We start from the raw sequence: 14,519 nt of genomic DNA, 5'->3' as shown, positions 1-14,519 counted from the left end.
GGGACAACATTTTATTTATGATTCTGTGAGATTTGTGCTCTGGTCTACTTTGGGAATGTGACTTTATTTCATTGTTTTAATTCCAGGCTTCCATGGCTACTATGCTGAATCAACTGTGCTTGATTATTTGATTTTTGGCTTGAGAACAAGCAGCAGCAAATGCTGGAGCTGTGCATGTGTGGTGTCTGGTCTGGTACGCAGTCAGTAGTGTTTGACACCTGCTGCTGCTGCTGCTGAGTCATTGTCATGCTGGGGGCTCACCTTGACGTTATGCATGCTCATGAGATTCCCACAGTTGTCCAAGTACTGTTTAAGGTCACTGTCCTGGAAGACACAACAGCCAAAGTGTTCACACTCAAATGCGTCCATAAATGAGGTCAGCACCTTCTGAACTCCTGCACGCTGAACTGCCGATGTACTCACGAGATACTCAAACACCAGAGTGAGGCAGCGCTCGGTGTGGATGATGTCGTGCAGTGTGACGATGTTGGCGTGTTTCAGGTTCTTCAGTAGAGACACTGGGTGGACAGAAGACGGAGAGATGAGTTGTGCTGTAGAACAGTAGAAACTACTACAGAACAACCTACGACCACAATAGACAATAGCTTAGCTACGATTTCAAGCTTAAGGTGGGTTTAAACTGAAACAACAAAATAAAATACCCCATTACTATGTTGTCATTGCAGCTGTTTAAACCGCACCTGTGGTTTAGTCTAAACTCAGCTGTGTCCTCATGTACATGCCACTAGAGGTCACTGTATCTGAGGTTTAACTGAAATGTACTGCAGACAGTGCTGTGTCCCTAATCCTGTACAGTAGATGTGAATCTCTATAGCATACAGTTTTTGCCATTAGCATCATGAGAGAAAGTGATACAATACTTGCACTGCTGGGTTTCAACTGACTAAAATGTCAACTGACACCTTCAGCTTCTTGTACACAGGCGTGTAGGTGGAAACATCCACAGACAAGAGAAGGGAGAGCTCCCTCACACTGTCCTTCTACTTGCAGAAAAGCTTTATTGAAGATGATGAAAGCCTGAGGACAAAATGTTGTGTCTTCAATAAAGCTTTTCTGCTAGAAAAGCCATGTATTAACTACTGCAGCAGCGCATGTTCAGGATGTGAAGGAGAACGTGAGGTCAGTCTGTCCTCTTGGATGCACTGTTCAGTCAACTGATATTAACCAGTTCTGCCCACAAGCTGAATAGAAGATCATGTATTTGATAGATTATTAATACTTCATTTGATTGTAAACAGACAGAGTACACTGGCATTAAATGATGATGATAAACACAAGTGCAACCAGATTCTGATTGATAAAACACACACTGGACATTGTTCCTGTGCTGTTTCTTTTCTGAGCTGCTATGCAGTGTTCCTCTGAATCTCCTGAGTGAGGTGGACCTTACAAAGCGAGTTCATCATACGTCCAGTTTGGATGCTAAGTGACACAGTAACAGCCCCCTGTGTGTAAATTTATCTTAAGGTATATTAAATGAGGGCATGGCTGCACCCCTGGACTGGCACACCTGTTTGTGTGTGTCTGTTGAAATGTGTGTGTGTGTGTGTGTGTGTGTGTGTGTGTGTGTGTGTGCGTGTGTGTGTGTACCCTCTCTGATAGCAGTGCAAGGCGCTCCCTCCTCATGCTCCAGCCGAATCTCCTTTAACGCCACCAGGTTCTCTGTTAGTTTGCTTCGCCCTTTGAACACTGTGGCATACGTCCCCTATGAACACACACACACACACACACACACACACACACACACGCCTCTAGTGGGTATTCTGATTATACTATATTCTGAAGAACTGTTAATCAAATACGAGCAGGTATGTATTTTTTTTATTAACAGCAACAGAAAAATGAAGTTAATTTGATTGGAATGTGTTTTCTGTTGACTTGTCACTCAAAGCACATAAACACGAATCACATCAAAATCAAAACAGATAATTAATTCCAACTAAACTAAATGAGGTTAGAAGTTTTAACCGCTACCATACATGAGCAGCATCAAAACATTTCATCAATGCACTGCAAGCGTCTCCAGCAGGATTCAGTCCATTAATGAAGTGCATATTTACATGTTTGGGATCTGATTACTGGGATTTCTCATTACTATCACAGCTCACTCATGATTATTCTTCATATGTCCAGGCTTTGCAATGAGAGCAAATCTTTTCAGGTTATGTGAAAAGGGACAGGGTCACATGTTCAAATTACTGTGTTCCACTGCATGTAAAACTAAATCATGCCTTTGTGAACCACAGGTCATGATAATTGACAACAAAAGAAGCTCTTTTCGACCTCTCACCAACGCTGTGATCTGCTGCTGAGCCTTGTGACTGAGACTAATGCAGACAGCTTCTGTCCTTAACCATCCTCAGATAAATGGTGAGGGATTTCAGTGCATTGCCCGTGATATGCAATCTCCTCAACCACAGCAGGACCATGCACTGTGATCCTACAGAATACCAGCCAAGCCAGCCAAGCCCAACTAATACAATCAAATGGACACATGGGTAAACTGTAGTTTGTCTTGTTCAGGCACATAAACAAAGCTGCAACCTGTTCAGTATAACAAAGACCCGCAGACAGCTTGTGGTCAGCGTGGTGGATGTTATACACCAGAGAGATGCTTTATTTGTGTTTGATAAAGTCTAGCCTCAAGTTATTGGTCGGTGGCTGCAGTGGGTGTAGCAGTCGTGCACTCGTCTCTCACTGGACTGCACATCAGCTGTTTCCATCAACCGTCGGTTATAAAAGGTGTGTGTGAGACTGACTGGTATGGACGTACTTCACCCAGTTTGCCGAGCTTCACGTATGTCTCCAGTTTCCCAAAACCTATGTCAGACTAGAGGCAAAAAGAACAAGACAGATTAATTCTGGTGTTCACTGTTATGGTTCTGTACTAATTATACCTCAGATCAGTCAAGAGATCACATTTGCATGCATTAATTAATGTTTTCTTAATTAAGTATAAATCCTTGTTTACTCTGTCAGCCTGATACAAAACAAATACATCTTAATGGAGAACGGGGGGAGAATGTCAAAGAAAATAATGCACTCATTACAATATTAATAAAGAAGTAAATAGTAACAGCAGGGCAAGATAAGAGGACTAGATAGATAGATAGATAGACAGAGCACTAACCAGTGATGCACGTCGAGACATGCGACTGAGAGGTTTGCAGAGCGGTGAGTTTTCACTCTCCTGCTGCAGCTTCTTGAGAAACTCTGGAGGCAGACGAATGTCCATGGGCAGAGACATGCGCTTACTGACATCCTGCAGGAAATTAAGAGACACCAAGCTTTACAACATGTTCTTATCTGTTTAACTTTTACCTTTTTACCTACCTGTTTTACCTTTTATTATTATCAAAAGGAAGAAAAAACAGAAATGCTCCTTTTCCTCTCAGTGAGCTGTGCCTGATTGACAGCAGCTGGCAGGCTGTCAGCAAGCCAGTGTTACACCAAAATTTGTACTGTAATCTAGACGTCATAGGCAGACAGCCGGTTGTTAGTGGTGCTGAAGAGAAAAACCAACACCAGCATCTAAATGGACTGAAGAGAGTGAAAAAATTCCAGGTGTGTTTACATGCCGTTTAATGTGCTACACCTGAGCAGGTAGCGTTTTTAACACTTGTGTGTTTGGTAGCGTGCTGAACAAGCTAACTTTAAGGTGCAGAACAAAATGTGTGTTCGTTTTAGTTAGATAAAAAGGTTCTAACATAACAAAAAAAAAAACAAACATCTAAAATACTAGATTAACTTGATGGAAATGTCCCCACAGCAACAACTGGAAAACTCTTAGGTTGTATGTGTGCTAATAAATTTACTTCGAACTGCTTTGAGGGCCGATACAAAGCAGGATTCACCTCAAAACTGAAGCTCTTCATCAGATCAGATCATTACCCACTTCAAACTTAGAACCTGTAGCTTTTCCCATTTTTATGTTGCTTCACTGTTTATTCTGCTGGTTAGCCTGTTGAATGTGGCATTAGCATGTTCCATGGCTAATGTGGCAGGTAGCATCTATTGTAGACCCACACACTGGGGTAATGTTGGCATATTTTATAATGAGAGACAGTCAAGAGAAACTGTGTGAACATTAAGCCTCATTTGAAGGCAGTTTCATAACCAGAGTAGTGTCTTGGATGTGGCAAAGTGCTTTAATGTTTAAAAGTCATTAATTAATGGTGGGCTCTTCCACTGCAATGATAAGTCAGGTCTGGGCTTGCAAGTGTTAAAGAGCTAATAAATCTATCTATTATAGTCTGAATGCTATGAATGTATGCAAAGCAGGCTAAAAAGACAATGTTATGCACCAGCCAAAGAGATTTTTCACATCCAGGCAACCATACAATTCTCCCTATAATAGCTAACTGGAGCATTAATTAACCACGCAGCCATTAGGTACAACTGCAGTTACATTCATTTCTCATGCTTGTTGAATGGAGCTACCCAAATTGTTTAAGCTCCCAACCCTGTCTCATTCGCACTATTATTTCTGTCCTGACAGCACCACCATCCTTCCTGAGCACACACTTCCCTCTGGCATAGCTTCACGTCACTGTCTGGTACGAGTTGAGTCGAGTATGAAAGAGACTCAAAGTGAGTCACACTCACTCCACAGGGATTGTTTCTGAAAAGGTGGAACCGTGAACTCTCTCACATTTCCAATAAAAAGTCTGGTGCTCTTGGGAGGGTCTCATTGAGCTGGCGGAGGCGGAAACAGGAGAACAAACTATTTGTGTCACTGCTGATGCATCAGAGTGACTTTAAATATTCGTAATAGCCACTTTTTCCAATCCAATCATCACTAAAGCATATGTCACGCAAGAGAGTCAATAAAAACCAATGGAATGGTCTAAGTTGCCATAATGATTTTTAAGTTGTGTTGATTGATTCAGAAGATCAGCTCATGCATTAAGCAGCTTGCAAGAACACCTCAACCTTAAAAGTTGCTGGTAGCTGGCAGTAGCCTTTGAGCTGCACAGTGAATGTAATTATTTTTTCTGCAGTCTAAAACTACCTAATGTTAACTAGTAAAGATGAAAAGACAGGAAAACATTCTTTCATTCGTCATCACTCTTCTGTTGGCTTATTTGTGATGCATTTGCAAAGAATTTGTAAAATCAGTCTGTTCAACTTGGACGGCTTGTGCTGCATGCACAATGCCTTCTGGAAATGAGCTAAGTTAGCTATGTTTTCATAGCTTATTAGATGAGCATGACCTCTGCCTCATGGCAACTCTTCCTCACAATGGATGCTTTGAATGTGGGTTCCTTTGCTCGGCACAAGTAAATGAAATCATTCAAAACACAGAACTGCTTGTGTTCATTTGCCTATATCGCTTAATGCCACACTAACTTCAACATACTACATCCATCCATGGTATCACCTAATATTAGCAAGATGTTTGGCTGACTGCAACATATTATCCCCAACACAATAAAGCGATTCATAAACTCAGTCTAACATTTGATCATGTGGTCAGTTATAGTTGACTAATGTATGTAACTTGCCACCATAGTGGTTACATAATCTTAGGTTAAAGAAGAAACACTACACTTCTGATAAGCAACAAGTAAATCACTGTAGAAGTCAAACATGGCAGCATGTGACTACAGCATGACAGGAAGCCAAAGTTAACACTTTGCCTGTTAACCCCTGAACCCGTGTCCTCCTGCAGCTGCTCTTTGAGCCTCTGTTACTCACCTCCATGGAGAAACGTCTGTGCTGGGCCTTGCTGTGATAGTGGAGATGGGACGGAGACTGAGCTCCTGGTGTTGATGGTTCAGGGCTCACCGGACTGGCATCATGAGATGGAGGATCCAGCCTGTCTGGGGTCAGGCCTGTCAGAGGAGAAACATGATCCCTCAGCTTTTGCAGGTGTACAGATGGGTGACAAAGGAAAACCCAGTGTTTTCAGAACAGCTTCAGCGACCAAGGGGGTGGATCCCCAAAGTTGTGTTTAGAAGTGGTTCACATTATTTTTATAATCCTCCAGCCGTCAGTGACACCTTGTGCTCTTTGTGAATTTGTCATGTTTCTCCACTCATTTACTTAGATTTTCTCATAATTAGATGCTTCAGACAGATTTTTAATCAGAGAACCAGAGCTGACATTTAACCACCCAAGGCAAACATCCATCTGTGACTTATGTAAATCATTAACCACCTTCAAAGCTGACCCTACGTCAATGTGGAGAAGTGAATTATGCTACAACTGTTAACCAACATTTTTCAGTGAAATTAGCTCATGAAATTACCCCTTTTCTGAGTAACTTCAATCCTGCATTTTATGGATGCATATGTAATTTAACACGTCATGTTTGTGGGGATTAAACAAAGGAGATGTAAGGTGGTGCCTGATCAGTCAGCTTTGTTGACAAATTTTGTGACCTTTGTACAGACCCCGAGTGTGTCCCCCTGTTTCCAGTTATTATGCAAAGCTAAGCTAAGTGGCTGCTGTCTCCAGCTTCATATTTACCATATAGCCATTTGGTTGATGCCAATCTTCTCATCATACTCTTGGCAAGAAGGTGATTGTAATATTTCCCAAAATATCAAACTGCATGCAGTGTGAAATAGCTCACCACTGAACCTCGAGAGAACTCGCACCAAATTCTGCAGCCCTTCAGCTGTGCAGAGCATTTCTGTGCCTTTCAGTGTATTGTTTTGGTTTTACTGCCATTGACTTTACTGTTCTGAGTCATTTTCAGCACTAGCAGCTGCTTTCAGAGAAAAAGATTTAAACAGCCTCTACCTGCCCAGCACCGAATGGCAACCAGCTGATGCACAAACTGGATCATTCAGCAGCTCAGCAGCTAGACATTTTTCTGAGGATTTGGTGAAGACCCAAACGGAGCTAGGTAGCCTCGATTGCAAGAGCTGTGACTGGTCCGCTTTGGCTGCATGTTTTCTCCTTTAAGACTGATGAGAGTGAAGACATCATTAGCAAAGTTGAATAAAGATTATCCAATATACTGGCACAAAACAAAGAAGGGCATAAATGTCTGCACGCAACCATAAACTGGATTCAGCATCTTGTTTTAATGGACGAGGCTCATCAGGAGAAAGGGTAGGGACAGATACTGCAGTGTGACAGCTATCCAGCCTAGTGTGGTGGGAAGAATGGACTTTGATCCTCATCATACAAAACTGAATGTGATGTGTGTTTGATGCCTGGTCGGTGTCTTTTGAATGCTACCTGAGGTTTCAACTGCAGTTTGATCTCCCATTTCAATGGCTAATGTTGGCTGGTATGGCAAGCGTGGTGTGAGAAGTGGACACGTGTCTCCATTTTATCGGCATCCTCCAGATGTGCATATGTGTTTTTTCAACTGGTTGCTCCTGGGTTAAAGCACGAAGTGCTTTAATTTCTTGTTTCCATGGGGACCATCGGGAACAAGGGAAGCGGGTCTTCGTGTTAAGGAGGAAGTGTCATATATCTCTTTAAAGCCTCCCCCTCAACACACACACACAGTATAAACAGAAACATTGAATGCATGAACTATGGCCTCTCTCATATTACAGGAAATTCACCACTGTTCTATCAATTAAACACACACACACCTCACATAACAAGCTGCTAGCGTATCAGTAAAATAAAAAGAAGGCAGACAGATTTAAGGCCAAGATGGCCTGGGTGAGTTTAACAGCGCTACAGAGAGGCTTCTAACAGGCCACTTTGTGTCACATTGATTGACAGTCTAAACGGGCTGGGGGGGGGGCGAATGATAACCTGTTTGTCAGTCATTTGAATATCACAGCTACAGCGCTTCTTTGATCTCCAGATGCTAATTATGGTCAGCAAAGGCGACACTGATATGAGCCCAGACACCCACGGTGCCTGATGTCTGCGCAGTATGGATGGATGCCAGCTATTCATCTCCTTAGTAAAAGGACAATCCAATATAGTACGCCACAGGATGGTTTTGTGGCGCTTCCATCTGTATGTAGTATGAAACAGTATGCTTCTGTGTGTTTTGTTGAGTGAACTTAAAGCTGCACTAATCCATATTTGAAAATCAATGAAGGAAAAATGACCATGTAGTGTGAAAGGGATCGCTTGGAGTGGCGAACCCATGTATAGTCTTTCAGCTCACTGTTTTGGTTTTACGGCTGGCAAAGAACTAGTGTTTTGGTGGACACTCCCTGTTCTCATTGCATGGTTTCCAGCAGCAGCAGGCAGCTCTGATTAGCCCACTCTACGCTGCTAGGCAGACACAGAAATCAACAAGCTGGTGGACAAAGTGGAAAATTTAGCATTTAGCGAGACCAATATTTTTTCAGGAGCTGGTGGTGACAAAAAGAGAGCTAAAAATGAGAGAGGGGGGTTGGACGTACACTCACCAGGTAACATTGCATTGGCTTGAAACATGGCTCCAAATGAATGCTAATGTGATAAGCCCGTAGGGCTGTCAGGGCTTTCAGGACTCACAGGCAGAACACAGGACACGAACTGAAGGCGAGCTCAAAGGCTGATTTATTAACAAAAATGTTTTTTTTCCAAAAATCAAACAACAAGGCGCTTAGGCAAAAGGCAACTAAGGCAGAAGGGCAAATAACTAAAGATGCTGAGGATCAAAAGACAAACAAACAATACAAGACAAGACTCTGGGTTAACTATAGCTGTGGTAGCAATGACAACAAGGCATATAACGCACAAGACGATCTGGCACAGGACAAAGGGAGACTATATATACACGAGGTAACAATGAACAGGTGGGAAGGACACCAGGAAGTCAAGGGTCTGAAATGAGAGGAGAGTTAGGGTTTCACAATACAACAGGAAGTGCATAACAAGACATGACACTGTGAACAGACACATCAACAGACCCGACGAGACATGACATAATGTTGCTCTTTGTCTGCTGGATGTGTAATTAGGCATCCTTTTGCGAACACTTTTGACTATTATAAGGTGATTGTACGTCAGTGTTGTGCTTGTAGCTTGTCACAAAGCCACTGGTGGGATTCATTAATGCAGGTTTAACTTTATCTACACTCCTCAGCTGTATTGGAGCAAAAGCTAAAACTATCGCATGTTCACACAGGTCACATGATCAGATTGCTGGGAACTGTGGCTGATGGTGCTTTTCCTGTAAAAGCAAATGGCAGTGTGCTTTGGACGATGGCCAGTCAACATAACCAAGATAAGAAAATCCCACCTGCTTGGTAATAAATGCTTTGTGACTTTGTGCATGTGTGTGCCAGAGGGTTTGGAAAAACTCAACCAACTCACTGTCACATCGAACTGATTGAAATCAACTGGCTTGAATCATTTGTTTGTTTTCCTTCAATCAGGATTAAGATTGGTTTTTGAGCCCTCATCACAGCTCTGATCTATCATGTACCACTGATGGCTTATGTGATTACCCTCACTGTTACATTAGCACGTTCATATGGGAACTCAGCTCAACAGCTTTAAATGGGCTAATATATGGAAAGTGAACAAAGGGATTCTGCCTAATGTGAAATATTAGTGGTTAGTCAGGCAAGGAAAGTGAATCAATCACACACACACCTAAAAAAAACATCTTACTAGACTTGCGGTAATGAAATTGTGTGTATACGTTTGTGTTCATGTGCCACTCTATCTAATGTGTGTATTTGTGTGTATACACAGCCTTAAGGGATGCTAATGAGTTCACTGTGCTCAGTGATCTGAGACTAATTGACTTACTTTATTTACCAGTTTGATCCAGCTGCTCTTGTTCTTAAACGTGAAAACTGATATCAGAGAATCCAATAATCTGATAAGACTGAAGAAGTTAAACTCACCTGAGCATGAGCTGTATATTTAATAAGATTTGTGAGCATAAACATAAACAGTCTCCTCCATTCATGGTAGACATGAGGAGTGGGCATTATGGTTAAAAATCCTCTATCAAAGGAATACTTGTTTTTGATGAATCTAGTGAATTAATTACCTGACTTCTCAAGGCACTTAATAGGTGCATCCATTATTATTATAAGGCATAAGCCATACTAAGTCATAGTAATTCACCAACAGCCTGATTTGTAATCCCAGAGGTATTAGAGGAGAGATACCGTAGTATTATGAATATGACAAAAATACTTCATTGACTCAAGGTATGTAGACTATTGCCATATTGAATTTGTGGATTCCAATCAAATTTACCAATCTGATGTGTTTGAGAAGACATTCCTCACTACAATTAAGTGAATTAGCATATTTCACAAAATGTCAAATAATTTGTTAAACGTGCACCATGTTATCCTCAATATTCACTGGATCCAAAAATAAAACATGGAGCATTTGCGAAATAGCTTTCTTTCTATAGAAGTGCTCCGGGCATGTGATGCTTATATCCTTGCAAAAATGTCAGATGATGTTTTCAGTCCAAACAGCAGCAGATGCTGTGGATAACGCTGTGGGAGCATGATATAATCCCACACATGGGAGAGAGGAGAGCAAGAAGCAAAAGGGAAAAAAGATGAATGGGAAAAGATTAGAGAGGAATGGCAACATCAGAGGGCTGCTGGGTTTGGGTCGAATGCTCTGTCTGTCTTTGTGTCTCCTTTCTTCCTCACTCAGTTGTTTATCTACACTTCTTTGTCCTCTTCCCCCCTCTCTCTCTGTCTGGTCACCTCTGTCCTGACCTTGAGGAGCAGACAGTGATGCAGGCAGATGTACTCTGGGGGGTTAAACTACATACCCAGCTGCTTCTCTCCATCAGGCAGCCAAAATAACATTGTCACTTTACTGAGCTGTACGTTCAGAGAGGAGGCTGAAGCTTTAGTTGCCTCATTTTGATTAGTTGACTCAAGTGCTTTACATGTGAGCAGGTCTCATGAAGCCACTTGAGTGCAGTGCATGATGGTTGCCTGATAATGTTTGTGCACTTGACTTGGCAGATCATATCAGTACACCTAGAGTGACCTTCCAGCCCACCTGATGCACATGAAGCATCAAATCTAAGATGAATTTCATACCGTAGAGCAAACCATCTTGGTGGCTCTATGGTATGAAATAAAAAATTGCCCATGATGTATTCACCCAGTTCACTTTCACTCCATCTGTTTGTGCTATCTTCGCAGTCAAACTCTACATAAATAAGACGAGACACTCAGAATCCTATTCTGAATGCATTCAGTTCCATTCGATTATCTACTCCTACTTATCCCACCATAACCCTCAATTCCCTTTGAAGCCTGCTGATCCTCGGTGGCTCAGCGCCGGTGGTGGTACCAGTCGTAGCCGGAAAAACCCCAGATAATCTGCGAGGGTCCGCTACAGACACGGAAGGAAGCAAGGCTTTTGTATTTGGTATTAAAACCCAGACCGAGGTTGCAGTTTGTGCTCTATTATTAGACATGAGCTGTTCATTCAAACAGGCACCAAAAGACGTAGAAAAAAAGTAGAGCTCAGGATTCAGGACATGAACATGCTTAATTAACCGATGGTTATAAAAAGGTTTTGTCAGCCATCGTGGCCACTGATAACTGATATCTCTCAAATAGGAGCGGACAAAAACCGATCACCCATTTGTTAATGGGCAAGAAGTGTGCAGTGCAGTTCTCAGAGTCTTTTCACTGAAAACACCTGTCTGGAAATATGCTTGTTGAGAGCAGTGAGAGTGAAACCAAACAGTAAAAGCTGTGGGCCATAAAACCAAAACAATGATCTGAAACATGCTAAAACGCTTAAAGATCTGGGGAACTAAACAGCTGAGTGAAAATTCTCTGTGGGATTGTCACTATGAACAACTCCTTCACATTCCAGGTATGCACTTGATCAATTATTCATATAAAAATATTGATTAGCGCAGCTTTAACTTAAACCAGACCTTGAGTATTGTACAAGCCTCAATTTTTAGGGATATTCATGTTTATGGCTTCATCCAACATCAACATTCTGCCTGGTTATAGCTTACACAGCTTAATTTCGAGAGTCTTACCCTGAGTGTGCCGTATGTTGAGCTGGTTGATCTGCTCAGTGAACTCGTTCTCCTCAATGGTCTCAGTGCGAGGAACAGAAAGAGAGAAACGCCTTTTAAAGTTCTTCATTTTGTTCATGGTGCTCAGGAGCAGGCTCTGGGAGGAGAAGGAGACACACACACACACACACATTGAGTCGCATTCACCAAGAAATATACAATCAGTCCCCCAGTCCATTGAGGTGTGCATCAGCACATTCTGATGTTTTTCTTGAAAAAAAACAACAACACAATATAAAGTTGCAATATTTGTTATGTATAGCCGTATAACACCATACAAACAGAGTGACATCAAGGTTTTCTAAATGCAAGGCATTTAGTAGTTCTTACAATATCTGATTATTATTATTGATAATAATAATAATGTGTTATTAATGTTATGTACAGAATATATCGTACACCATATACCAAAGAAACTGATGGGTAAGCGCTCCACAGTCCACTGCCGACATGAGACAAGCTGCAGAACATGATGTGCAGCTGTAATGGATCTTTTTGTGCAGCTTGGCCAAAAACAGTCTTCTGTGTCATCTGATAATGAGGCAGAAAGCAGCAGGAAAGCATCTGATCAATATACCCTCTCCCGCAGTAGGTTACACAACCACCGGCCCGAACAGTTAATTTTCATTCTCCTGCACTTTCTTCTCACTCAGCTTTTTGTTCTCTTCTTTTTCTCTGGTCTGTGTGCTGCACAGATTGGTGTCATGGGGTCTCCGTGATTCCTTTACTGACACGGATTTGTGCATGTGTGTCTGCGTGTGTGTGCGTTTCTGCTCATTATTGTGAAAGGCTAAGATAAGATATGTATGCTGGGTTCAATTACAGCCAGACTCAATATTCCCTATGGTTATTTTTAAGCGTCAATAACCCATCAGAATATCACTGCCTCTGAGCAATCAGGGAATTGTCTGATTACCCTGAAGGCTGCAATACCTGCACAGTGCAGTTCAGACGGCTGCCTGATTCCAAACAGGAACATGCCATTAAACACATATGCAAAACATGCACAAAAATGATGAATCCAGATGAAAGTGAAAATAATCCACCCCAACTATCTCAGTAGCAGTGATCTTCTAACCCACACCATAACACTGAAACAACTGAAACAGTACATAATTCAACAGCTGAGCAATGGGATTTAAATACACAGGTCTTTTTCTGATGGTTTGAAACAATGTAAGGCTTTCTGACAGACATCAACTGGAATGAAGGAGAGCTTATGGGATCAACATGAGTTATTTTGATGTCTTAAACTGCATAGATCTCAAAAGTGATAGGTGGGTTCCTAAGAAAGAAATCTCCCCATTTAGTCTAAATAATATCTAAATGCATCTGTTGCGCAAAGCTGTCTAGTTCTCAAGTATTTTTAGGGGGATTAATTTGCTATGAATTCTGGGTAAATTCTGGGCTTCTCTCAAACTGAAAAACATGGATGACTAAGGCAGCCACGGCAAACCGCTCAGCTCAAGAATCCATAACATTGCTCCATTTCCCGGGCAAACATAGTACAAAGAATGCACACAGGGAGGAGAGGGGGAATAGATCAAACACAGGACTTTCACCCAGGACAGGGGTTTGTGTCCTGTGTGCAAACACAAGTCACTGCTGACTTATTATTTTCACTTTTTTAATGTCTTTTCTAAAAATTATTTTATTCAGAAGAACACACGCAGGTCTCTAAAAATGCTGGTCAGAGCATGGAAAAGCACATGTTTTAAAGTAAGAGCTCACACTGCTACAGTATGTTTATGGTTCAATGAATAGTGTCATGAAAGTGTGTGTCAGACTGTGATCAATACCTTGGTGATCAGTTTGATGTGCATTTAGAGTTTAACCCTGGGACATGGTGACAGCTGACTGATGGAATTAGGTGTGGAATGCGTCAAATTGTTTTCTTTTAATTGAAAAATAGTCACAAGCAGGTGTGCAGACTCGCTTTCCATAATCTTGTGTGGCTGATTTAATCATACTCATTAAATCCTAAAGTGACAGTGTGATATGAGTTAACTGCAATCATCTAATGTAAGGTTTTGCGCTTATGTAAGACATGTGGAAGACGCGTAGTGTCTACTAGGTATGTTTTCATGGTAAAGAGCAGAATTTTTTTCATACATGCTGACATTACTGATCTAATACCCAGAATGAGGGACGTTCTGAGCTCTTACTTTAAGCAGTATTGTTTTCATATAAATGCTAATACTATTTATGTGATGGGCCTCTGCTTTTAACCCGTGCTGCCCATTGATGGTCTGGGATGCACTCACAGTTTATTTGTCAAAACTCTCAACAGCGAACTTTGTGTAGTCTGGGTTTGCTTTATAACTACTAGCTATATACATATGTACACATATAAACAACTAGAAGTGTGTGTGTGTGTGTGTATAAGCAAAATGATCTGCTTTGGAAAATGAGAGGACTTAAGGAATCATTTCACTCAAGTAATGAAATTGATTGATTGATTGATTGAGAAGGTGGAACCCTCTTGTTTACAAGAGAGAGTAAAGTAACTGCCACAGCACTGTTAGAAGCAGGCATGCCAGCCTTTTACATG

The 14,519-nt window shown here is 41.6% G+C and overlaps 1 protein-coding gene across 1 annotated transcript in view; it reads right to left on the bottom strand.

Annotated features, from left to right (window-relative positions):
* cdk18 (cyclin dependent kinase 18) overlaps positions 1 to 14,519 on the bottom strand; it is a 43,575-nt gene that overhangs the window by 11,946 nt on the left and 17,110 nt on the right. Inside the window, exons 2-8 of the mRNA XM_041947958.1 lie at positions 11,930 to 12,065; positions 5,719 to 5,855; positions 3,152 to 3,283; positions 2,795 to 2,851; positions 1,612 to 1,726; positions 424 to 518; positions 262 to 324 (exon numbers count right to left, since the gene is read on the bottom strand). Coding sequence (XP_041803892.1) covers positions 262 to 324; positions 424 to 518; positions 1,612 to 1,726; positions 2,795 to 2,851; positions 3,152 to 3,283; positions 5,719 to 5,855; positions 11,930 to 12,047 — 717 coding nt within the window. The 5' untranslated portion in view covers positions 12,048 to 12,065. The remainder of the gene's footprint in view (positions 1 to 261; positions 325 to 423; positions 519 to 1,611; positions 1,727 to 2,794; positions 2,852 to 3,151; positions 3,284 to 5,718; positions 5,856 to 11,929; positions 12,066 to 14,519) is intronic.

The sequence above is a fragment of the Chelmon rostratus genome, chromosome 2 (genome assembly GCF_017976325.1).
Source record: "Chelmon rostratus isolate fCheRos1 chromosome 2, fCheRos1.pri, whole genome shotgun sequence".
Lineage (NCBI taxonomy): Eukaryota > Metazoa > Chordata > Actinopteri > Chaetodontiformes > Chaetodontidae > Chelmon > Chelmon rostratus.
This window is presented reverse-complemented; position numbering and strand designations above follow the sequence as displayed.